General features: G+C 47.0%; 9 protein-coding genes across 9 annotated transcripts; 4 read left to right on the top strand and 5 right to left on the bottom strand.

The window, feature by feature from the left end:
- The first annotated feature begins 195 nt into the window (after positions 1-195).
- On the top strand, positions 196-1,897 carry F4812DRAFT_408975 (uncharacterized protein). The gene is made up of 2 exons (XM_047932408.1): positions 196-450; positions 511-1,897. Exon 2 carries the CDS (start codon positions 682-684, stop codon positions 1,705-1,707), a length of 1,026 nt encoding a protein of 341 aa, XP_047794774.1. The 5' UTR covers positions 196-450; positions 511-681; the 3' UTR covers positions 1,708-1,897.
- A 54-nt stretch (positions 1,898-1,951) lies between these two features.
- On the bottom strand, positions 1,952-2,866 carry F4812DRAFT_13577 (uncharacterized protein). The gene is made up of 2 exons (XM_047929576.1): positions 2,393-2,866; positions 1,952-2,321 (listed from the first exon to the last, which is right to left on the bottom strand). The coding sequence occupies exons 1-2, from the start codon at positions 2,637-2,639 to the stop codon at positions 2,197-2,199; spliced, it is 372 nt and encodes a 123-aa protein (XP_047794773.1). The 5' UTR covers positions 2,640-2,866; the 3' UTR covers positions 1,952-2,196.
- A 3,450-nt stretch (positions 2,867-6,316) lies between these two features.
- On the bottom strand, positions 6,317-6,943 carry F4812DRAFT_464570 (uncharacterized protein; the record flags this gene model as incomplete). Its single annotated transcript, XM_047938354.1, has 1 exon — positions 6,317-6,943. One exon carries the CDS (start codon positions 6,941-6,943, stop codon positions 6,317-6,319), a length of 627 nt encoding a protein of 208 aa, XP_047794772.1.
- A 624-nt stretch (positions 6,944-7,567) lies between these two features.
- F4812DRAFT_408968 (longevity assurance proteins LAG1/LAC1) lies at positions 7,568-10,455 on the bottom strand. The gene is made up of 4 exons (XM_047932407.1): positions 9,694-10,455; positions 9,167-9,480; positions 8,744-9,031; positions 7,568-8,679 (listed from the first exon to the last, which is right to left on the bottom strand). The coding sequence occupies exons 1-4, from the start codon at positions 9,941-9,943 to the stop codon at positions 8,077-8,079; spliced, it is 1,455 nt and encodes a 484-aa protein (XP_047794771.1). The 5' UTR covers positions 9,944-10,455; the 3' UTR covers positions 7,568-8,076.
- Positions 10,456-11,607: 1,152 nt separating this feature from the next.
- F4812DRAFT_408966 (transmembrane BAX inhibitor motif-containing protein) lies at positions 11,608-13,447 on the top strand. Its single transcript, XM_047932406.1, has 3 exons — positions 11,608-11,707; positions 11,767-12,456; positions 12,518-13,447. The coding sequence occupies exons 2-3, from the start codon at positions 12,109-12,111 to the stop codon at positions 13,007-13,009; spliced, it is 840 nt and encodes a 279-aa protein (XP_047794770.1). The 5' UTR covers positions 11,608-11,707; positions 11,767-12,108; the 3' UTR covers positions 13,010-13,447.
- F4812DRAFT_408964 (Septin-domain-containing protein) lies at positions 13,443-16,110 on the bottom strand. Its single transcript, XM_047932405.1, has 7 exons — positions 15,705-16,110; positions 15,465-15,540; positions 15,228-15,344; positions 15,085-15,172; positions 14,888-15,025; positions 14,369-14,836; positions 13,443-14,315 (listed from the first exon to the last, which is right to left on the bottom strand). The coding sequence occupies exons 1-7, from the start codon at positions 15,717-15,719 to the stop codon at positions 14,072-14,074; spliced, it is 1,146 nt and encodes a 381-aa protein (XP_047794769.1). The 5' UTR covers positions 15,720-16,110; the 3' UTR covers positions 13,443-14,071.
- A 1,213-nt stretch (positions 16,111-17,323) lies between these two features.
- Positions 17,324-19,034, top strand: F4812DRAFT_13369 (WD40 repeat-like protein). Its single transcript, XM_047929566.1, has 4 exons — positions 17,324-17,686; positions 17,757-17,795; positions 17,857-18,311; positions 18,368-19,034. Exons 1-4 carry the CDS (start codon positions 17,578-17,580, stop codon positions 18,905-18,907), a joined length of 1,143 nt encoding a protein of 380 aa, XP_047794768.1. The 5' UTR covers positions 17,324-17,577; the 3' UTR covers positions 18,908-19,034.
- On the bottom strand, positions 18,719-20,706 carry F4812DRAFT_13373 (uncharacterized protein). The gene is made up of 4 exons (XM_047929567.1): positions 20,628-20,706; positions 20,161-20,476; positions 19,104-20,083; positions 18,719-19,046 (listed from the first exon to the last, which is right to left on the bottom strand). Exons 2-3 carry the CDS (start codon positions 20,214-20,216, stop codon positions 19,162-19,164), a joined length of 978 nt encoding a protein of 325 aa, XP_047794767.1. The 5' UTR covers positions 20,217-20,476; positions 20,628-20,706; the 3' UTR covers positions 18,719-19,046; positions 19,104-19,161.
- Positions 20,707-21,718: 1,012 nt separating this feature from the next.
- Positions 21,719-24,256, top strand: F4812DRAFT_464560 (dynein light intermediate chain-domain-containing protein; the record flags this gene model as incomplete). The annotated part of the gene is made up of 6 exons (XM_047938353.1): positions 21,719-21,878; positions 21,938-22,093; positions 22,147-22,529; positions 22,581-22,674; positions 22,731-23,362; positions 23,417-24,256. The coding sequence occupies 6 exons, from the start codon at positions 21,719-21,721 to the stop codon at positions 23,573-23,575; spliced, it is 1,584 nt and encodes a 527-aa protein (XP_047794766.1). The 3' UTR covers positions 23,576-24,256.
- Between the last annotated feature and the right edge of the window lie 403 nt (positions 24,257-24,659).

Genomic DNA, 24,659 nt, shown 5'->3' with positions numbered 1-24,659 from the left:
TTAGGTAGGTAGATTAGGTACCTTGATAGTTGAGATAATCTAGTAGAGCCGTAAGTCTTTTTGATGGGAAATTCAGTTTGTAAAGAAGTATGAAGCAAGGGGGCCAACTGTCCTATAAGTTTAAATCCCACAGCGTACCCTTGCCTATCATCTTATGCAGTTGGTACAGTCCTATATCCCATTTTCGATGCAGCTGATTCATTAAGGAAGGTCGGTTTCATAACACATCTCTTATTAATAACAAGCGCAACCCTAACCATCTTGATCTGTCAAATAACCGTCGTGTTCGGTAGAGCCTGACCTTTGATAGGTACAATGCCTATGTGAACCTGCGATTTCGCCAATTGCAAAGAGCCGGCTGTTCGTAATCTCGGTGGTTGCATATTATGCAACCGTCATCTATGTTCCGAACATCTTCAGCAGGGTTTTCATAAATGTCCCAAATGGGAGGTTGGTCTAGCCCTTGGAATACACAAGTATTAACTTACTAATTCCCCTCGCACTCGGAAGGATGAAGATAGATACGACCCTGCGGCTCGAGTTGCTGAAGCAGAGGAACTGACGGGGTTGATCAGTAAGATCAACATTCCTGCTCTGGCGGCTCAAGCCAGTTCCTTGCGTGGGGGAATACCCTGTTCAATTCCTCCACTTCAATATGACAGAGAAACACGGAGTTCTGTGATGGGCGGCATGAATTATCATATCGAGATATGTTTTGACGACGGAATCAAATGGATAGCCCGTGTACGCAGATTCAATGCTACATCGCCTCCGGAAGCACTGCGGGATTATATAGTCCAGAGCGAAGTCGCAACTCTCAAACTTCTCGAACGAACCAGCGTACCTGCTCCGGAAGTATTTGATCTCGCACTGGATAATCCAGATAACCCTGTTGGAGTCGGCTATATTCTAATGGAAAAGTTACATGAGAAGTCTTTAAGATGGTCTGCTACAACGCAGGAACAGAGAAGAAAAGTGATGGAACAGCTTGCCGACGTATTCATCGAGCTTAGCAGTTATCCCTTCGATCGCCTTGGTTCTCTCCATTACCCGGGCGCGGGTGACATCCATATTGGTGCGCTTGCTCGGGAATCGCTTACTGATTTTACGGAATCCGGAATGCGCACAATGGGGCCGTTCTCGTCTCTGAAAGAGTACCACGAATCTTCAATCCGGCTCATCTTAGACCTGATTCTTCGCGGAGAAATGTACTCAGAACAAGCTGTGGATGCCTACCTGATACACAGGTTTCTCCTTGATATAGTTCCCATCGTGCTATCGCAGTCGGTAGAGGATGACGGAAATTTTTACTTGAAGCACGCAGATGATAAGGGGGATCACATTATGGTGGATGAAGACTTCAATATTACCGGTATAATCGACTGGGAATGGGCTCACACCGCACCTCCGATACATGCTTTTAACTCACCCATCGGCCTCTTGCCAGTTGGTGAGTTCTATCAAGGCAAGAATAATCTAGGCGGCGATGAAATTACCTTCGCGCACGTCTTAGAAGAAAAGGGGCATACAGCTTTGGCAAAATATGTCTGGAACGGTCGGCTGCAGCACAGGTTTTCTTTCTGTTGCGGATACGATCTCGCGGACTGGGATGGATTTCTCGGCCTCTTCCAAGGACTCCGAGGTGCTGTAAAGGTAGACGAAGGTGTAGATTGGAATGGCTGGAAAATGGCTGCATTGCATCGCTAAAGGGGCCACCAGCTTACAGCTCTTATTACGTAGGAATGAAAACTCGGCTTCTGAGCGCTGAAGGGCTGTCATATCTATCTCAGGAGACTCTGAGTTTATCAGGCCGCAGCCACTCATAAAAAGCTTTCGCCAAGTTCTCCAATTCCTCCATTAACTGAACACAGTCACATTTCACTCACAAGAACCAACCGTACGAGCTTGAATAGTTTTATATGTATAGATGTGAAGGAGCGTACATGATAAATGCCAATAATCGAAGCCAATAATCTCCTTTTTCCAACCAATTAACGGAATGTCTTAGTTAACTATGCAAGATGCAAGATGACCCAGAAAATCGTAGGTACTGTCTTCCCATACCCTCTTTCCCTCCCTCTTCCTGCTCTATCTTCCATCAGAATCGTTGGGTGAACCAAAATCTCCACCTTTCCGAACTTCTAGATCGCCCTATGGTCTCTATAGAGACAGTGAGAGGTGAGAGCGGAATGCTGTTTACAAACCGGAGCAGACGATCTTCCACGAGGAAAACATGACGTCGGGCGGGGGCACGTCGATGCAAGTGTTCAGGCTGAGGCTCTGTTCGCCCGAATTGCAGATGTTGTTGGTGTAGACGAAGACTGTTCTCTCTGTTAGCCAACTGGTCCTGCCTGTTTCGTCACTACTATCGTTTGTGCAACTGTTGACTTACGGTTGCAGCCGTCGGCCGCGGGCTTCTCCATGGCCTCCAGATTGATGGACTTGACGGCGGCTCTGAATTCGTGGCACTCGCTGGCGTCAGATTCGTCGACCGTGTAAAAGCCCATGTTCTGGTCGTGGCAGCCGTCAGCGCCGAAGATGCGGAACTGCGCGAGACGAGCACCGTCGCGGGGGGTGACGTTGGCGTTGGCGCCGAAAGCAAGGGCGGCGGCAGCGGCGATGAAGGTAGTGAACTGCATTTTTGCGGTAGTAGTTGTCTTGAAGATTTTGAAAGAGGTGGTGATAGTGATGTTGATAGAGGACGTGAAGTATGAGTTGTCGGATACTTGTTGGTGTCTGAGACTGGTCGATTGTAAGTCTAGAGATGGCAGTCGTTCACCCTCCTTTTATAATAACATGAGGTCTCCCCTATATCATATTGTCGGTGCCTAAAGTCTGTGATCCAGACCTTTCCAGACGTGCGTACAATACGGGAGGGCATTGCATCACGTGGTTCCCAACTGAGCCCCCTTACGATAATCCACACCCCGGTCGAGTTAAGAACCAGCTGAGGGCGAAGCGACTAATCAAAGGAGACGGGTTAGTTGAAGATCTCCCCGAAATGAGAATTACCGTATTATGCCTGTAAGCTAGCGGGCGGGTGAGAAAACATTGACCGTTCTGTACGATGAAAGATCGGCAGTCGGTAGAGATTTACACTGGTTGGACTAAAAATGGCACGCTGGGGATCGCTCGTATGCCTTACCCCAGTGTTTGTAGATGATAGTGTAAATCTTCTGACAGGCAGAAAGATTAAGAATTCCCCGATTGGATCACATTCACGAGACTCCATAGAGATCCATATATCGCTCGCGTAAGCTGCCGAACCGTTTCCCCATGAAATCCGACCTTGCGGTTAGACTGGATCGAATAAATCTACGCCACGGAGCTGCCGGCCGGCGTTACGGGGTTCGGTTGTCTTGTATTTCCGGTATAACTCTATTAGGTGTTGATGGCTTATACCAACGCATGTGTATTCATACAAGTCTTCTCCCAACTTAACGTATGATAAACACCGCTCTGGCTGAATCCTTCGCTGCCCAATACATCAAACATCGTCAACGTAATATTAAACTGGGGTAGAGAGTCGCGGTTACAATTGTGATCAGTTATACTGCTGCTTTCTCGTATTGTTATCGATTATGTATGGTGACCTCGTGTCAATCGTCATGTACTCTGTTGAGACGACCAGTCATATCTCTCGATTACAACTGCTTTTTTGGGATCGCCAAGTCACACAACACAGCACACGATCGTCGAACGAAGGACATGCCGAAGTACGTACTACGTCTTTCGAATAGAATTTACGAGGAAATTCTAACACTGACGTGATACAGTTATGTACCAGCTGGATAGGAATAGAGAGGCATCTTCTTGTTTGGGTGTCAAATCTAGTTGTTTGCTGTAGAGGTACACGAAATACATACATTTTGTCGTTGTCTAATAATAGCACATGAACGAATGAGTCTCAAGTCTGATTGATGCCCTTAACTACCTCCTACTGTACATTAACTAGGTGCCTGAGATATATCAACTTATTCTCTTTATCATCAAGTGTTCATATTCCTACGAGGAATACTTTTGCTCTATATTATTTGTTTCTTTTAGTTTAGTTTAGGTACCTCCTATGTAATTCTAACTGCTGCAGCAATGCCACTTCTACGCCGCACGCCAACACCCCTGTAAACGCTTACACTTACTTGACTTTGGTAACCAATCAACTGTAACGAGAGTTGCAACATACCTAGTAGATATCTCAACTTCCAGTTCGTATATTATACGTTACTTCTCCACCACAGTCACCGAATCGAGATCAGCCAAGCCTCAATACATCGTTTCCCTTCCGGTTCGCCAAAGCAGTTTTAACCAGTGGTTTCTTATGATCGGCACCGGAAATAACCGCGAACTGAGGGACATGGAATGTCAATGGTTATTGAGAAGATTCTCCTCTTTTAACTTGTTAATAAGCATAAATTTCCGTTCCAAGTCCGACGGCATCGGGGTCTGTGACATGTGTATCTTGGAGGAAATAGCCTATTGAATAAGACCAAAGCCCGAATAAACCCGAACATAATACCTATAGCCATCATAAAAAGGCGGAACAGAATAGTTGGGAAGTTAGGTACCTCATAAGGTTAAGTATAAAGACAATCTCCAAAGCTATAGCCACTCATACACATGCCGCCCCCTATTCCTTTAGACTCCAAAAGCAAAAGCAAGCCAACTAAGTGCTGGCTCTACCTCTTAATGTAGTAACTAAATTAAGTCTGTTAAGATGCCAGTACGCTCACCCATTTACTTTTTAACGTTCATTTCGATACTTTTGAACGGAATATTCCAGAAGCCAAGGCACTTCCTACGAGTATGAGCTCACCAACTTGCGATAGAGGTCGAAAGGCAAACAGTCCGGATGGAAAAGTCTAAACAAAATAGCACTCAAAATACAAGCTCAATCAACCCACGACGTAAGTACACGCACAAGGAAAGAAATAACCAAAAAGTTTCCCAAGAAACTCTACTCTATGAGTAGACAATATACTGGTTGAGCTCGCCGCACTCCGCCTTCGGTAGACAAGGTTCGTTTATACCCGTTGCCATCACCGCTCTCGTCCCCATCACCAAAAGCAGCCCGATCACTACCATTCTACGGGGGAGGAAAGCAAATACTAAATAGAAAGACCTGACACGCGTAGTCACGTCACAGCCAACTCCAGGCCTCTCGCTCTCGCCCTTCCAGAAACTGTCCACGATATCCATGGTAGCACTTCCAGCAACACTGCTAGAAGCATTGACAACGCTCTTTTCATGAGCTAAGTATGCTGGAACTGCTACGGTTGGCAAGGACTTTGTTTTGCCAGTAACAGGCATACTATGATCATCTCCTTGCGCAGGTCTGGCTCGCCTCTGGCAAGCAGTTTGATCCGCCAAGATTCGGCTCGCTCTCGAAAGTTGTTGATATGCTCATTAACTGTCCATGACTCGCTCTGTACGTGCATTAATAGAAACTTCGTTATATGCCTACCTAGGTAGGCAACTATAAGAAGATCGTGTGAAATGGCTGTGGTGGCTCATGAATAGGTTTTAGTTCGCCCGACGTCTATCGTCGATCTGTACGATTCACATCACAGTCGGGACATTGACCCAGATAGCGTAATTCTGTCACGTCGCAGAGCATGAGGTAGGGAAATAGCTTCGTTATTCCGCAGGGAATTCTAACTACAATAACTTTGGAGTCAAAGTTACCTATATACAAAACAACTCCTTTGTTCCCAAGGAGTCTCAAGTGAGACTCCTGACAAATTCTGGATCTAGGTAGGTATTGTAGATCTACCACATTTGATGGGTTTGAGTCAATTTCGTACACGCGACAGGTTCACACCATCTCCGTTGTCCAGGTGTGTATATTGACACGTTGTTCAGACAGTCTTCCTTTGTGCGTCGTGATCTGTGCAACTTGTGCCACGCTTCGGTATGCTTCATCCTGAGTTCTGTTCTGTATTTATTGCGGGCTCGTTCTTCTCGTTCTTGTTCGGATGTTGCTGCTAGTAGTAGCAGTTTGGCTCGCTGCTATTGGCTGCCTCTCGGATGGTACTGATGATGTTGTTGATGATATTGTTGACGATGATGATGATGGGGAGGAGGAAGAGGTACGCGGAAAGGAGGAAGTGGGAGAGGAGGGCGACGACGAGGAGGGAAGGGAGAAAGAGGACGAGTGGTCTGGCGTGCCCTTCTCTTTCCCTTTCCCTTGCTCCCGTTGCGGATGAGCTTCCTGCTGCGCCTAGATGGGTAGCTTCCGAGTCTGTTCCTGAGATAGCACGATCTGCTCTTCGGTTTTACGCACCACCGCTTTAACCGTCTTGTCGTCATCGCGGCCTGCCTACGTATCCGTTGGCAGTGTCTTCTTGCTATCAGCCGAGGAAGAAGAATTCTCGGCTCGGAGATTTCCGTTCTCTTCCTCCAGGACCTTATTGATCCTCTTCAGATTTTTGATAGCCGATTGATGCTGGTTGATCTCGCTGTGTTGGGTCTGTATGAGTTTTAGTAGGCCTTCGACCTCCTGTGAGAAGAACCGAGAAAGCTGCCTCTCGTCCGCGGCGTTGTTATTTGCTATCCTGAGCTTTTCTCGCAGGGCGGAAACTTCTTCAGTCCGCTCTGCCTCCTTGCGGATGGCTTCTTCTATAACTTTCCAGCTCTCCTCAAGCGCCTCAAATAGCATCTGATCCGTTTTCATAGCTTGCTGGAGCCTTTCGGCTTGGACCTCAAGATTCGTTTCGCTTCTTTGCAAAGACGATCTGAGCTTGGATCTTTCTCGTAATAGCCAGTTTACTATCTTTTCTGGGGCATCACAGTTAGAGTCCAGCTCTTTCTCCAGGGTTTCAATTTTATGTTGCGCCACTTGTAATTGCTCTTGTAAGTCGGCAAGTGTAGCCACTTTGTCTTCGACTACTGCGATTTTGGAGGTCTCCTGCTGGGCGACAGTTGTAGAAGAGCCTCCAAGAGGCATTATCGACCCTTGATCCATTGGATGCTGTTGAATGCCTTCTATAGTATGTCTTTTTTTGATTTGTTTGTTTAAACCCACTTCCAAAGATGTTGAAGTATAGTAGATGTATGTCTGTGGTTTGTGTTTTAAGGAAGTCTACCTAATATCTAATACAGAAGATGTTGCCGATAGAAAATGTAACAATGTTAGAAAGAGAGAGAGAGAGAGAGCACCTTCTGTCATCTCAACTGCTCTCTGATATAACGGCCCTTCCCTTCCCTTCCCTTCCCTCCTCCCCTCCTCCCCCCCCCCCCCCCCTCTCCCACCTTCCCCTTGAAGCATGTAAGTAAACTTAGGGGCGCCTGCTAGATAGGTATATTTGCGTTGTTTCAGTTTATCGCGATTTTAAGTTCAAAGATTGATCGTGCAATGGTCATGCGACAAAGACCCAAGGCTCTTTAGGAGCAGGCTAAAGTAATAAGCCAGCACAACAGAGTTCCAAGGATCTTGAGCGATACGCTTCAAACAAATAGAAGGAGAGCCTTCAACTTTAAAGTTGCAAGTTAGGGTGGCGGCTCACCGGAGATCACCATAGACAGTAAAATATGGTATGAATGGCACCTATCACAGATAATGGGATCGACACACCTCTATACAAGTAGCTGGGGTAATGTTAAATACGGGAGTAGATGGATGTAAATATACACGTTACGAACACAGGTACCTAACCTAATTTCTGACAGCAAGCCTCCCCAGAGGATTGGATATCACGAATGTTCGTGGTACGACATATAAGCATTTCCTTTCCATCAACCAATACTGTGTATCTCACGAGCTGAGCTAAAACGGAGCGATGGGGTATAAGTACTGAATTCAGTTTCTATATATGCCGAGATAGAGCAGATGGTCCTCCAACTGTCCTCGGCGCAGTAAAATAGCGCATAGGGTACCGCTCCCAGATCAACCCATATGAACAAAACAAAATCAAGATTGCCACGCTTAACTTTCCTGCCCCTTAACTCTTAACTCCCCGGGCACCTCCAAGCGTGGCACTCCTTATCAGCGCACATGATATCTCTAGTGGCCGCCAGACGCAAAGGGACCTGCCATTTACCATGTCCGTGTACCGCGATACACTTTATTGCGCTGATGTATCAGTCAACCTGCTTCTCGCAGCCGATGCGACCGAGCAACTCCTTACGATCGCTATGGCCGGGTAAACTGACACCAGAAGAACTTGCGCCTCTTTTAACGCCTGTCCGACGCTCCCATCCTTTTAAATCAATAGCCTCCACGCCGACTTCTTCTTCGAGAGGTTGCGCCTCTTCGTATTCGGTCTCTTCCTCCTTCTCATCCCTTTCGTCATCACTCCTAGTGTCATCGGCGCCATCCCCCCTAACCACCCGGATGGCGACATTGACAATCATGAAGAACCAGAATATGGTGAGTACTTGGAGACCAAGCAAGCAATATAGGAATCCCCACTGGACTGAGCTATTGAAACAGACCGTGCCCTCAGAGTCATTAAATGGCTCTAGATAGTGACCCCACCCATCAGGGACGGGGAACGGCCCGGTTAGATTCGAATTAGGTCCATGCCAGCAGCCCCATGTGATTATCTCAGGCACATCCTTGTAAATGCTATAGCATGTCATAAGGTAAAATACGTGCCTGGCTATAAACCACGACACCATGAAAACCACAAAGGTGGCATCACATAGTTTCGAAAACCCTAAGTATTTCAAGCACTTGGCCAGCTGTAAATTAAGTTAGCTAAAACGTAGCCGATTGATGCAGAGTGTCATAAGCAGTTTAACTTACTGGGAGGAACAGGTCTACTACATCCATGAGAACCAGGATGAGATTGCCGACTCGAGTGTGATGATAGTAGTAGCATCCCGAAATGAGCGTGATCGTGATAAAGTGATGGGTGAGCATTTGATAATGATCCTTTCTGCGGTCTTCGATGTGGATAACAAGGACTTGCTGAACCCAGAAGGCCCATTGCGCCAGTATATAGCCCTTCATAAGCCCATCGAGTTCCCTGTTCGGCCAGCCAGTCCAAAGCTCCTTCATGTTGAGAAAGTAGGGTGAATTGGCATATATGTACTATTTCATGGTTATTTGTCAGTATAATCGTCGAACATGATATATGATATATCTTAGATAGGTATGTAAGTAGCCGGGTAGGTTATGCGTATAAGCAAGCCTCCCACGTCTGTGGCGTATTAGGGGTCTTCGTACCGTGCCGAGCGTCCAAAAGACGCTGTAATATACTAACATCCATGCTTGCTCAGAAAACCTAGTAACGTCTTTCCTCTTGGAAATACCCCATTGTCTGGCTAAGGGTGCTAGTAGCTGTTCCATCAAGAAGGCGCGCAGCCCTGTGAAGAGAACTATGCAGAACGAAATGAAGTGATAGTCATTCGATCCAATGCCATATTTTCCGGATTCCGGGCTGTAGTAGGAGAGGGTAAAAAATTTGGAGGTGTGAGGGCGTGCTTTTGGAAGACATATGTGCGTAAGGAAGATTAAAGTAATCAAGTTGAATGAGAGGCCTATACGATTGAAAAGTATTAGCGATGGTAACGGACAAGAACATAAGGGGAATACCAATTGGCAGTGGGATGCCGCTGTCATGGAACAGTGTACCAAGCAGTGTATCAGGCAGTGTATCAGGTGAAGCCCTACACACCACTCTATAACATGTAGTGGGTTGAAAATAAGTGTATAATGAATGGACTTTGCTAGTAAAGTTATGGCAAACATACCCGTTTGATTCTCGAGAAACCAGCGAGCCAGGGCCCTCATGGGTCCTTCGTCTTTCCTCTTCACTCTCCGGACTAAGACCTTATTCTGGCTGGTCTGCATGTACAAGGGACCGTTCATTGAGCTCCGCGATTTCACCGGCGGTCGAACCGCACTCGCATTGGGTTTCTCAACTTGAGGCACCATGGCTGTGGTAGACTTTGTTGTATCTCCAATATCTGTGGGAGGGGCATTGGCCTCGGGTTCGTTCATATTTAGGTCGAAAATGTCCGCTAGAAGTCCGAATACAGGAGGGGTCGGTACGTTGGGCTCGGTGCGTTTAACGGTGATTTTGTTGCGGATATGTCGGTCGACAGAAGAGGGACCCTGTGGGGTGGACTTCGAGGGAAAAAAAATAAAAATAAAAACAAAAAACAAAAACACCAGAACTAGTGATAGACAATAGCGAATGCCTCACACTTCAAGCGATTGGCGGATGCGAGTTAAGAGTCGTCAAAACGCGAAAACGAATATCGCACGTAGATAAATCATTTGTCTTATTTACTCTTTATTTTAGAAGAACGAATGTGTCCAACGTAATCCCCAAGCTGCATACAGGGGAGGGGGCATTGATCTGGTCGGGACCACCTAGACAAGACTGAAGACAAGTTGTTTTTTTGAGGATGTTGAAGTGAAGGTGGGCCCTCCCCCCACTGCTGTTTAAGTTTTTTTTTTGATAGATTTCGAGGATGAGCGGTCAGAGCGGTGAGCTGGGAGAAAAAAAAAGGAGGAGGGGTGGTCAAGCTACCTAAGGTATAGGTAGGTAGGTTAAGTACCTCCTACCTAGCAGGGTAGCTACCTAGGTAGCGTCCCCCCTCTAACACTCTAACAGGGGATTAGTGGGGTAGATCAATACAATTTTAGTGGTCACTGATCGTTAGTATCACTGATAACCTTAGCCGCTTAGGTACAATATAGTGTACAAGGTTCTTTTCTAATTACATCTTATTACCTGCGTAACTTTGTCGAAATGGGAGAACCAGGTTATTTACATGCCTCTCAAACATGGTAACATCTGATTTTATTTTATATACCTTATATTTTTGTTGAGACCCCTTTGCATGGCCTGACAACTTGATAGGATAGGAGATACCTAGTAGCTTTACTGGTAGGTACCTAGGTACGTAAGGTAGCAGGTAGTGCATCGTACCTAACATAGGTACCTCTAGCATATAAGTGTAGCTTCGATTAGTAGGTATCTGGTACCTATCTAACTTAAACTAAATATGAAACGCCGCGAATTGTAAACAAGCTGACTTTACAACTTTATAGCTTGCTTCTTTCCCTTACAGATGACTTACTATGATCAATTGAGTAGGTGACGTTTAAGAGACTTTCTCCTATTCTTTTCCCCGCCGCAAGCTTGAGGTTACATCTCAATGCAACTAAACTGACTTTTATTAGAGGTACCTAACATATTCTGTTACCAAAACCGTTTGTGGATAGGTGTAACACTACCAAAGGTATCCAGCCAATGGGAGCCAACTGCTCCGGAATTGACAACTATTGACTGCATGGAGTGGCGTTCTATCGTTCTATCACCCTCTTTCCCACATGGCCTCCTGGCGAATGAGCTTTGCCGAATTTCCCACAACCACACGCCTTACGTTCTCGTTGTGTTGTCGCTTATTCCCCGGACATTCCTCGCGGGTGGAGAATCCATGTGGAATTGTTGGAAGTTTCCGATATCAAAAGTACCTAGAATTGAGAACCAAGAGACAATAACAGGTACCTAAGGTACCTAACTAGTAATACCTAATTACGAAAACTGCGTATAGATATGTGTACGTAATATTATGTACCAGGTACCTATTGCATGCATTGAAAACACAGTCTGGAACAGCCCTTCTGCCCTCTTGACTTCCACATGTCCGCCCCGCACTTTTAAGTTCTCACTAACCACAGTTAAGCCACATTTGGCCATCTGATAGTTGAGATGCCAGGCATTATGTTATGTAAATCTGGGTTCAAACCAAGGTAAATCACCAGCCAATCAACATTGGCGAAATCAACGATTAACAGTTTCTTGTCGATAGTACCAGAAGCACTGAGAAAAAGCATAAACCCACTTATTTCGTGGCTTCTATGACAGCGTGCTGACAACAGCCTTCCTGCACCTGCCTAAACTAATGACTTACAGTGTATTACTTACATTAAACATAGCGCCCCGCGATTCGCCTTGTCTCGAGTTTCCAGCGGCCGCCTCTCTCTCACCTAAATCCACCTACCTACCTAGAACAACCTTACTCCTTCATCATTTCCCATCAACGCCGGAAGGGAAAAAACAATCATTTCATTGCTTTCGCTTATTCTATCACTAGCCGCGACGTACCTCTGTATTACAAAGAGCGTCTAAACGAAAGGCAAAAGAAAAAAAGATGGCCGCCAACACCAAATACACGCCGGCGCCCACGCAGGACCCCGACGCAGGAACCTGGTCGCATGCTCCCCCGTCGTACCAAGAGACGGGATTGAATAGCAATAGCGCACCGGCGGGACTGTTTAGCGACGTCCCACGCAGCAGCGAGGACAACATCCCCGACGACTTCAAGTTCGGCGGGTCCGTCGCCGAAGCCACCATCGACATCCGCAACCAGTTCATCCGCAAGGTATACACCATCCTCACGGTGCAGCTCATCGCCACCGGCGTCGTCAGCGGCATCAGCTTCTGGAACGATGGCTACAGGCATTGGATCCAGTCGCACCCGGCTCTCGTCTGGGCATCGGTACGTTACAACAACTATTCGAAGTAAATGAGAGACGCTAACATACCAATGATGCCTACAGCTCTTCGGTTCCATCATATTCATGGTCCTAACCTACTGGAAGCGCAAGTCCTACCCGACCAACCTGCTCTTCCTCTCCGGATTCACGCTCTTCGAAGCCTACACCATCTCGGTGATCGTGTCCTTCTACAAGACGCAGATCGTGCTCAACGCCGTGATCCTCACCGGCGGCATCTTCGTCTTCCTGACCCTGTTCGCCTGCCAGACCCGCTACGACTTCACCTCCTGGATGCCGTACCTGTTCGGTGCCCTCTGGGGCCTCCTGCTCTTCGGCTTCATGATCGCCTTCTTCCCCGCCAGCAGCACCGGCGAGATGATCTACGGCGGCCTGGCCGCGCTCATCTTCTCCGGCTACATTCTCGTCGACACCCAGCTCGTCATCCGCAAGCATCACGTCGAGGAGGAGATCGCCGCCGCCATCAGCTTGTACCTGGACATCATCAACCTGTTCTTGGCCATCCTGCGCATCCTAAACAGCCAGAGTAACAATTAGGCAAGTTAAGAAAAGAGGGTTCGTGAGAAAGGGCCCCGTTTATGTCATGTGGAGGTTTGAACGTGGAATCGTCGGTTTCTTTCCACAAAAGGGATGCAAAGGGATACTTGGATTAAATTAGCTGTTTTGGGCGTTATTGCGGAATCCGTATCTTTCTTTCTTTCTTTCTTTCTTTTCCTTGTGTCGTTGTACGAGTACGGAATGGCGTATTGGAAGGTAGCAACCTGAGCTTTCATACCATAAGGCCGAGTCGCTCAGATATTAGGATTGGGTTTCGTTCCATGCAGTAGTTACCTAATATATCGGGGGTAGGTAGGCTCCTAAGCTAGCAATAAACATTCTTATTCACAGCGTATGCCTTTTAACTTTTCCAGCTACGAAATTCTGGGGAGAATCCTGATATCGAGTCAGAGTCACAGAGCGGTAATATGATGCAGATACAATAGCTCCGTATTTATTTTCGCCTTTTCCTCCGCAATAACGTTTTCGTAACACGACGATGCAATGGCACTAGGAGCAAGAACACATCGTGGTAATATAATATAATAAGACATCAAAGAAAGCTCATATTGATATCTGCATTAGAAGGCACTAATACTAGGAGAAAAGGGGGCGTGAAAGTAGAAAAGGCTACACAGTTGGCAACTAGTAAAACGGACATCGACTCGCAAAAGATATAAAGGTAGGCGAACTCTCTCCTCTACCACCTTTAGTTTGTCCACAGGACGATGTGTCATCAGATATGAAAAATTGGGAAGGCAAACACTGCTTCTCTTTTCCCACTGTGCCATCGTCCCTCTTCCGAAAATGGGGCATGCAATAATTGTAAAGGGATATCAACTCTGGCTCTTTTATTCCTGACAAGTTTTTCAACAAGCCCTCTGCTATTCCGCATCCCACGCAATCATTAATATTGTTGGATTTTCGTATAACGCGTCATCTCGAATGGCTTAGGGGATCAGGGACTAGGGAATATTAAACACCCAACGCCACAGTCCGTACTGCTATCTGGCCGCCGGTATACCAGGAGTAGGAGATAGAAAAGATGTTGTTCTGGGCCACTTAGTTGGCTTCCTGTTCGCCATTCGCTTCCGGTGTGCCTGCGGCAGCGGCGGCCTCTCGGGCCATTCTTGCTTCGATTTCGCGCAGTTGGGACTCGCGGGCCAAAAGCTCTTGTCGTTTCTCGTTGATCTCGCGCTGGACCTTGACCTCGATCTCGCGAAGCTTCTCCTCCTCTCGGCGAAGTTGCTCTTCCTTTAGACGGACGGACTGGGAAGCCAAGTCCTCAGGGTTCATAGAAGAGTCGCTGTAGAAAGTATGTTAGGAAAATGTCTTAACAGGCTGGTGACAGTAACTTACACTCCAGCGCCGCCCTCAACGCTCTTGCTAAGCTTCTCAGTACGGTAGTTCTCGTATAGGAAGTCGTGGGTAATCTCCTTTAGGTCAGCGAGATGGCTGTGAAGAAGAGCCGATCGAATGGCCAGGAAGTCCGAGTGACGAGGGTTGTCAACCTCGACAACACCCCAAGGATATTGCCGAGCTCGGACCTTACGACCACCAATCTCAATAACATCTTCAGAACCGACGATGGCAAAGGGCATGAGGCCCCTGAGTTCGGCATTTTCCTCGACAGTGTCCTCGTCATCCTCCTCGATATCGTATGGGAAGTTGTACACGGGGATTCGGTAATGCTCAATATCCTCCATAACAAGCTTTTTCGACTCGGCCAGCTCGGCGGGGGTCAGCGAATCAGCTCGGCCAATAACGGGGATGACGTTGACACGAGGAGCAAGGCGCTTCATTAGTTCGATGTCAAGTTCACGGAGACTGTAGGCTATGAGTATATAACAACGCGTCTAGATAGGAGATGACACATACCCATGACCAGTCGGGGTAATAAAGTATAGCATAGCGTGTACTCGGTTGTCCCTGAATCTGGGGTTTCGCTTGATACGCGACTCCTCGGCCAAGATATCGTCATATTGTCTCTCGAGATATCCGACAATTTCTGAGAAGCTATAATTGGAAAGCATTAGTGGATGTTATACGTATTGTTTCTAGATATTGCGTCGTACCTTGCCTCGTTGTCGATTTGGTCACCAAAACCCGGGGTGTCGACGATGGTCAAAGAGATACGAGTGCCCTCTTCATCCAATTCGAGCTCTACGGCAGTTTGTTAGTACTAATTGTTACCCCATAGGATAATCTGTAAACTAACCAACAGTGATGGGCTTGATTTTCACACCATCTTCGATGTGAGCACTATTGGCATCGTCCGATTCCTTGTGGTTCAAAACACTCTTGCTGCAGAGAGTGTTGACGAAGGTCGTCCTTCCTACACAGTGAGAGCCGAAATTAGCATTTCAATTGTGCCAAGGAGCCTCGGTAGCTTGAGGCTTCGAGAGTAATGGCACATGGAACGCGTCAAAGGCAGCAAAAAGGGAGCTATGTATACCTGTTCCTGAAGCACCACAGACCATCAAGCAGAACTGGATTCCCTTCTTGACGTTCTTCTTCCGTCGTATCATCTTCTGCGAACGCATTATGACAGATTAGCAGCTATTACGAGACTATACAACCGAGGCGGATAGAGAAGACAAGAAGCAGAAACAAAGATGCGAGTGACAATGCAAAGTGCAAACACGGAACGCGAGATTTCGTTTGATTGCAGCGTGATAGGGGGGGGATAGCTCACCGCTGGGGACGACATATTAGGCTAAAGTTTGGGTTTCGCGATGGGGGTGATTAGGTCCGCTAGCAGAAAATAAAAAAAGAATTGAAATTACAATGATTGACTTGACGATAGTAGGCCTCGTCAAATGGAACAGGATCTTCGCAAATGGGGGTATCTAAAAACAGCGTTGTGAAAGGGGGGGTGTGATCACAGCTGGGTGTTGATGAAGGAAACCAAAGAAGATTTGAGAAGTGTTCGGGATTCGCTTTGCCAAAGCTACCTTTGATGGCTCACTCCTTCCCTTCTTCTCCAGAAAAAAAAAGTGCAATTTCAACACCACAGAACGGTCGCTGCAGACGGGGGAACAAGACAGGGGGTATGGGACCACTAGAAAGGCACCAAATCAGAGCACGGATCACCTGTATCTCCCCCGAATTCAGGGGCTCAGGCTTTTTGACACTTTTGATACCGCAAGAGCTAGGTTAGGTAATGGGCTAGGTAATGGGCTAATGGGAGGTACTAACGTAGGTACTAACATAAGGTACGTAATATTTAATTGGACGGGTGGACAAACCAGGGTCGACCCAGCACTTGGTTTCCCCATGCCAAATTAACACGAGGCTGGATACATGTGTGTAAAAGGGCAGGCACAGTTTACATACTATTACCTAGTAGGTGACGGGTCTCTTGTTCTATTTTCTATTGTTCAACCGTAACTTCTACTTGAGTGTATTCAAAAATCTGGTACCTAGTATTACCTCCTACATGTATTTACCTATAGGTACAGTTAGGTACCTAAAGTATAGGTATGTAATGCGTGATGGTCAAAGTTAAAGTTATGCGTTGAGTAAAGTTTGGTAGGTCCAGTATACATATACGAAGTGGTAAAGTAGGTACCTCATATACAATAATAAAGTACCTACCTAAAACGTAAAGCCGGCAATCGCGACGCAGCCGCGTCTTGGACGGTTTGCGCTGTAACACTTTTTACCTATTCTTCCCCTAGGTACTGCAAATATAGGTACCTAGGTACTACCTTAGGTAAACAACGGGCCCCGGGACACAACAACCTGATGAGACATTGCGTGTGTGGTGGTCCGTGCATTTCTATATCTTAAAATCCCCATAGTAGTTCCCATAGCGGCATCTTAAAGTCCCTATGCCCCAGGTACCCATGGCCCACGGCCACTCTCACGTGTACACTGTATTGTACAATACCTACTGTAAATACTAAACCGTACCTAATTCCGTACCTGCGCAACATATTACGTTCCATCCCAAGCAACAGCCTGGGCCAAGACCTGGACTTTGTGAATGATAATCCAACCAAACTTCATCCTTTTCAAATGCTTGCCATTTTCTCTCATTCAAAAAGCTTTGTATAGATCCAGTATCTCCAGTATCTGATTCTCCGAATTATATAATTTTCCATTTTCCATTTTATTATTTCCTAGTTCATATTTCCTATTTCGTTCGACGTTCCATCAGCCCTGTTACCTGTTGTTGCCTGAATCCATCTCTAGCTCATTGGCTGCCTGCATGTAGAACACATGTACGGTTTAACTACCTAGAACAAGTACCAGTTGGAGTTTAGGCAGGCCAACGCTTATCATCGCAATCCGATTTTATATGATAGTTTTCTAAGGCAGGCCTCGACAGGAAGCTTCACGAATGTGCGATTTAGCAATGATCTGGGATACATCCGAGACTCTATCCGAACTATCTGGTTCCTTTTGAGGCTCAACATCCTTCGCTTCATTTAGTTTGTTGCCCGTCGTGACCCTTGGGATCCTTGTGATCCTTGCGGTCGTTACTCGTACTAGCCTACTTTACTCTACTTTACTTTACCTTACTTCACTCTTAGTATCAACGTAGACTTATAAAAACAGCCATCATGGATACTCGACCAGTTATCGAAAATCCTAGCGAGCACACTGCTCTTTCTGTCACCTTCAACCATGACGCAAGTCGATTTGTTGTCGGTTTAGACTCGGGTTTTTGCAGTATGTTTTCGATGACAATCCATTTCAAATGTTCTAACTTATACAATCCAACTACTTACACACTTTATAGTCTTCGTCTCAAAAGCTTGCCAGATACAAACAACGAGAGGTACGCTATAAATATCTATCCATCTATCCAATATATTGCAGGCGAATCTTACAAGTATTAGTTTTCAACGCGGGTCTGGGTCTAGTCCAGATGATGGGCAATGCGAATTATCTTGCTCTCGTTGGTGGCGGCCGCTCACCCAAGTTCCCACAGAACAAGGCCATAATATGGGATGATAGCAAAGGCAAGATAGGCCTTGAGATCACCACTCTAACCGCTGTTCGCGGTGTTCAGATCTCTAAGACGAGGATCGCCGTTGTTTTACAGAATAGCGTCCGTCTATATGCTTTTCAGAAGCCCCCTACGTCACTCGGCATATACGAGACCACGAACAATCATCTTGGTCTTTGCTGTCTAACAGAGAAGTATCTGGTGTTTCCTGGTAGGACACCGGGCCAAGTCCACGTTATACAGTTCGAAACAGGTAGCGTTAGCATTATTCCTGCACATTCCTCAAATTTGAGAGCATTGCAACTGAGTTCGGACGGGGACCTACTTGCGACGGCAAGCGAAAAGGTAGGTCAACCAAATAAATAGCCTGTCTATCCTGCTTACTAATTAGATATGTATAGGGCACGATTATTCGCATTTTTTCTACCAGTAGGGGCGCGAAGATTGCGGAACGACGTCGTGGTAGCGAATCCGCTACTATATACTCTCTACGCTTCAGTCCGTCAGGGAACATGCTGGCCTGCACTTCAGATAAGGGCAGCTTGCACATTTTTGATGTTCCTAATCCACGTAATCAACAGGCCACGTCATCTCATCAAGTTGCTAGCGGGAGTGGCCCTAATACCGATGCCAGGAATAAATGGGGTATTCTAGGCAACATACCATTTGGTCCCTTTGCTGACATCTACTCCTTTACATCTATCCCCTTCGAAATAGGGGATGAGCCGCTTCTTCCTAGCCCCCGAAATCAGGTGACAGGAGAGACCGTGCTGGGCACTAATAGGCCAGTGAAAGGTGTGATCGGCTGGGTAGATGAAACCACTCTAATTGTCGTTGGCGCCGGGCAAGATGCGCGCTGGGAGAAGTTTGTTCTCAGGGAGGGTGAAAACGGCCAATATATAGTTGTCAGGGAAGGCTGGAAGAGATACCTAGGGAATTAGGACGAGCTTGAGGATTATTACGAGCATAGTCCACAGCATAAGCTAGGTATTTATCTAGGGGATCCATTGAGGAGGCACTGATTTGGAATGGTCATGGGGAAACGGCGTCGAGTATATGGAATCACGGGCCCGGCGTTATCTGGTCGGAGATGGCGTTAGAAATCATGTTGCACTAGGATAAGGGCTGGCAAATTACCAAACTACCTAGCGTTGATTTTTCGGGGGTATCTTTATTAAGCGATTAGACAGTTTGGTCAATCCCTATACGAGCGCGGAGATCTGCTTCTACTTCGTCTACTTTTACGTTCTCGGTCCTTGTCCCTATCCTCATCATCGTAGCGGTGAGAACGCTTCTCATGCCTGTCTTTATCATCTCGGTCTCTCCGCTCCTTATCTCGGCGTCGATCGCGGTCGTCGTCCCGTCTCCGCTCACGATTTCTAGAATCATTCCTTCGTCTTGGCGGTGTCTCGTCTCGCTCACGGCTACCTCTTCCGACTGGCGTTTCATCCCGTCTGGACTTCCTGTGACGATCGCGTTCCTCCTCTTCTCTATCGTCTCTTCTGGATCTATGTGAATGGTGATGATGGTGATGATGTCGATGCTTATCTTTCCTATCCCTTTTCTCCTTGCGTCCGCTCTCCTTTCTTAGTGCCAATTCAACTTCTTTCTTCTTTTCCTCAATCAAGAAGCCTTTCATAGGGTCGTCCTCGTCGTGCTCTTCGATAAGCTTCGCCAGCTCTATCTCTTCCTTGAGCATAGGGCGTCTCTCCTCTTCTTCCTCCTCCTCCTCGCTAACGTCTTCCATGTCTACATCCTCGCCCTTAGCAGCCTTCTCGCGTCGCATAATGTCTTCCCAGCCGACCTTGAACTCTTCGGGGTCCTCGTCGTCGCGGGGCTTGTATCGAGCGTGGTCGACCCTGATCAGACGGCCGTTGATCTCGGCGCCCCCTAGATTATCCACAGCCAGGTCCGTACTGCGCTGGTCCTCGTACTTAAGCCAGCCAAACCCTTTGCTCTTGCCCGTCTCCTTGTCCCGCGCGAGCTTCAGGAACACGGGCTCGCCGTACTGCGAGAATATCGTGATGATATCGCCCTCGGACAGCTCGTACGGTAGGCCGCCGAAGTTGACGAAGGCGGTGTCGCGGTAATCGGTGTGCCAGGAAGCTTCCGGCGGTCTAAGATCAATTGTTAGATTAGGATTAAAATAAAGGATCCCGCGATGTGACTTAGGGGAACAAAGAAAAGGACTTACACCCCATTTTCAATCTCGCGTTTGTTAAGCGCCTGGATAGCGCGTATCTGGTTCATAGTGTCGCATCCAATTACTGGTGTTCTAATATGTTTTAAGAATAAAAAAAATTAAAAAATAAAAAATAAAGAAAGAAAGATATGAGACAAAGTTAAACAGGCGGCTTGGGAAGGCTACGAAATGAATGATAAGAAAAGTGCCAACTAGAAAGCTTAGCTGTAAGGCTGAGTTTACAATAGGGAATTAAATACCGTTATCAGCTTGTGGGGCTGGTCTTATGAGGCCACCCTCGGGTCGCACAAGAGCCCGAACTTCAAGCCTTTATTGGTTGCATCCCTTTTAGCTCCAATACGCTACCACAAAGCCTTCACTATGTAGCTACCGATCGGCCGCTTACGGCTCCTAGCTAGGTACCGAACGGTCCCCTGTAGCTCGTGGCTAGGCTTTTAAAACGAAATATAGGTACCTACCTATACCTATAATACGTATTTCAAGACCTTCATCTGTCTTCCTGAAGTTTGCGAACAAAACGAGGCGTTCGTCGAAGAGAATGGAGATGTTGCATTTTCCCACACCAAGATTATACTTATAGAGGGCGATCAATATTACTATGCAATTACATTTGTTAGAAAGAGTAACTGAGGACTCTCGCCCTTCCGATATAGACCTCTGCTTGCAGGGTATTTAGCAAGGTATTCGGCACCTTCACAGCTTCAACCTCATTCATTGCGATCTCAACCCGACCAATATCCTGATGGATGGGGACACTCCGGTTGTTGTGGACTTCGATCCTTGACAATGGGAGGGAGAAATAAATGATGAACATGGATTGTCAAAGATTCGAGATTTTCTATTTTAAGCTTGTAAGACGTGAATTGTCAAACGAGATTTATATTATTTCAAGTGAAAAATGCTATAAAAAAAGATTCAGGTTTTCCTATCAGGTAAGCTAGGTACATCGGTAGGTACCTAGGAGGTACCTACCTAGGTAGCTAGGTGTACCAATTCAGGAGCTTCGATCTGCTGGATGGTTTCTGGATATAGCTGGCAAATTACCCCACCACTGGTGTAGCACCAACTTAGACTAGAACATGACCCTTGTACTGGGGAAACGTCGGACCGTCGAAACCTTAAGGTCCACTAGATCCTCCCCCCTGTGATTCAGTCCAGTGGTTAATCAAATGCTTGAGAGCTGGTAGGTACCTAAGCTACATATTTCATATTTCTTAAGTGTGAAAAAGAAACCTGGAACCATCCTCGAAAGCAAAGACCAACAGAAACCCCCCCACCCCTTAATTTCTTTCAACTTGTCTTATTTTATTTAGCTAAAGTAAATAACTGAAGAGAAAAAAAGGGAAGAATAAGCGTACATTTCCAAGCCGGCGATCGCTTTTGCCCCCCTCCCCCCAACGCGGTTCGGTTAAAATTTGACCTTAAGACGCGTTTCTAAGGGTCTGATAGTTATCGCAACCTCACAGCCTCAACCCGATTACGTTGAGGGCTGCCACAGGCGCATAACAAGTCTACCCCCAATGCTACCATTAAACCACTGGAACCAAATATGACGGCCAATTCGAACCGGTTCTCCACGTATACGACTACTTCAGTCGGTACCGGTTCGGACGGAAAGAAGGATGATCAGAAAAAGGACATGTGGAGCTCTATGCTCGACTCCGTCGCCAGCGGCAAGAGATTACCTGAGAAGAACTTGCTGGTCCTCGGTATGAAATCGGTTCCCATGAATCGCTGGCCACAAACGAGGCGACTAACAAGATCTCAGGGGGTTCCGTAGATTCGCAACGAGACTTCCTGGAAGCACTATCGAGTAACGAGGGACGGAAGGGTATAGATCGGAATAACCAGAGAACCCCACCAGTAGCCAACAGCTATGCCCTTGGATATACATATTATAACGTCTTAGACGCAGATCAGGAGGGTCAGTCCACTATAGTTCCGCTTGGTGAGGTCTTCATTGCTGACCGATATCAGATTTCCTAGCACGCATATCGCTCTACTTACTTAGCAGTCCATCGCCTTCATTTACTTCGCTCATTCAACCGCTCTTGACTCCGCAATCGATTCCCAATACATTAATAGTAATATTGCTCGACTGGTCCCAACCTTGGCTATGGATGCGACAACTTCGAGAGTGGTTGCTCCTGTTGCGGACCGTAATGATGTCCCTCAGTCATGAATGCAAAGCGACGATGGAGGAGGTGATGGATAGCTGGAAAGACCGCGGGCGGACAGGCGGATCTGTAAATCTAGATGGTACCGGCACAGTTGCGGCAGAAGGAGACGTCGCGTTACCACTCGGACCAGGAGAGTGGGAAGACGGCCTCGGCTTACCGCTCTGCGTTGTATGCCAGAATGTGAGCTGCGCCGACCCGTTTCGCGAGTGAAGCGCTAACCAATATCGCCAGGCCGAGAGAATAGACCACTTGGAAAAGACGCAAGCGTGGAAGGAGGAGAAATTCGATCTCGTGCTTCAATATCTAAGGACGGTCTTATTAAGGCGTATGTCTACAATGCAAAAATCCTTGTTACGTACGGTCTCATTAACTCATAACTAGACGGCGCTTCTCTTATTTACACCATGCCATCGATGACACCAACGCTACAAAGTCTTATTCACGCCAGCCTTGGAATCCGCTCATTACTCAAGCGTGACTCGCTAAAGGCTAACGTTATTGACCGAGACAAGATTGTAGTGCCCCCTAACTGGGACTCGTGGGGCAAGATTCGAGTATTACGAGATGGTTTCGATGTTGAGACGGTCAGCGAGGGCTGGTCAAGAGACTTGAACCAACCTTTCCCTATTTCAAAGGCAAACGGGATAAACAATGCCAGTCACCAGGTCGGCGGAGATACGAGCGATCAGGGTGAACCCGAAGGCTCTGCCGTTGCTCTGTACGAAGAGCAAGTTCAAGACACCAGTCTAGATGCCTTACAGCTAGCTCAAGGGAAGCAGGACACGAGCAAATTGGAGGTACCTTCGGTCGACACGCAAGCTTTCCTTGCCAATCAGTTAGAGCGACTTGAGCAACAGAAGAAGTTAGACGAAAAGGCTGGTAAACTTCACAACAGCAGTAACACATTTGCACGAGAACATCCCGACGATATGATCAGCGATCACATTGGTCCGGTGCAATTTAACATGGGCGGTATTCAAGTGGATGCAGACGATATGGTACAGCGGCTTAAGGTTAGTTTTTATTCGTATCGCAGGGCAACTAATCATTACTAACCCATTAAACAGGACCGCCAGGCCTACGGACAATCCCCTGAACCCCGTCTGGACGACGACGCCCGCCTCGAGGAAGCGGGAGGTCCAGTAGATACGGATACGTTAGCCAAATTCTTCGGCAATTTGATGAATAGAAAGCCGACAGCTGGCGGTGGTGTAACTAAGACATGATGGGAATACTGGCGGTGTTACGGATGCAATACGATAATGAGAGGCTCATGAGTCGGGTTGTATGCAGCTGACAATGACGGGACCACTCAACTAATGGAATAACTCAGAACATGGAGATCACGAGGAGCAATCCCGCCGCATCTCGCGTTTCTCCCGCGAGTAATGCGTCATGGTCCCCGAGGAGTTCACAAAACATTCTCCTTTTCATTTGTAAAACCCCTTGTAAGGAATAGGGACGCAGAGTCGGTATCAACAGGAGCGGCGGGGGATAGGGAGTGGAGCGCAGGAGGACAAAGGGACTTAACTACCAGGATGAGGAAATATTTTAGGGGGGAACGGAAGAGGGAGAGAAAGAAAGAGAGACTTCGCATCAGGACTTGGAGTCATCGGCTGTCTGTCGGATACCACATACACAAACAAACCCCTCCCCCTATTTTTTCCGGTCCGGGAGAGTGAAAAGGAGAACACATAAACCAAACAAACCTACCTGCATCTATGGTTCGACACTGTAGAATAGATACCCCCTTAAACGATACGAAGAGAGCGAACAAACCAAACTACTACTACTACTACTACTACTACCTACTTTGCCTTTGATGCTTGCTGGCTTGACGTTGGCGTCGTGTGTAGTGCTTACGCTCAGGTAGGTATTCGGGCTTCATTCCAAAGGTTCAGTCGCTACGTACCTAGCTCAAGGTAAGAAGTCATAACAGATACCTACCTGGGTACCTAACTTAATTCGATTATTGAGTGAAGAGTTACTCGAAATCGCCCTATACAAGCTTACTTCTAGGTGCGTTCGTTATTGAAGCTAAGGAGCTATTGGCGAAACAGAGTAGGATAGGATAGGATAGCGATCCGACGGGCCATTTGTTCTCAGCCTCATACAACGAATGGGCAGACGTCGTACTAGGAGAGTGAAGGTGTAACCCGTTTCTACACTTATTCATCCCATTCTGAAGTAAGGTACGATATAAGCAGGCACTAGTTAATAGGTACCCAAGGTAGGTAGGTAGGTACTCGGGTAAAAAGTCATTGTGTTTTCAAGTGCTTGAACACCCTCTTCATACCGAACCTACCAACT

The sequence above is a fragment of the Daldinia caldariorum genome, assembly GCF_022478825.1.
Source record: "Daldinia caldariorum strain CBS 122874 unplaced genomic scaffold F4812scaffold_1, whole genome shotgun sequence".
Taxonomy (NCBI): Eukaryota; Fungi; Ascomycota; class Sordariomycetes; order Xylariales; family Hypoxylaceae; genus Daldinia; species Daldinia caldariorum.
Note: the sequence above shows the minus strand (reverse complement) of the source record. Positions and strands in the feature narration are given on the sequence as shown.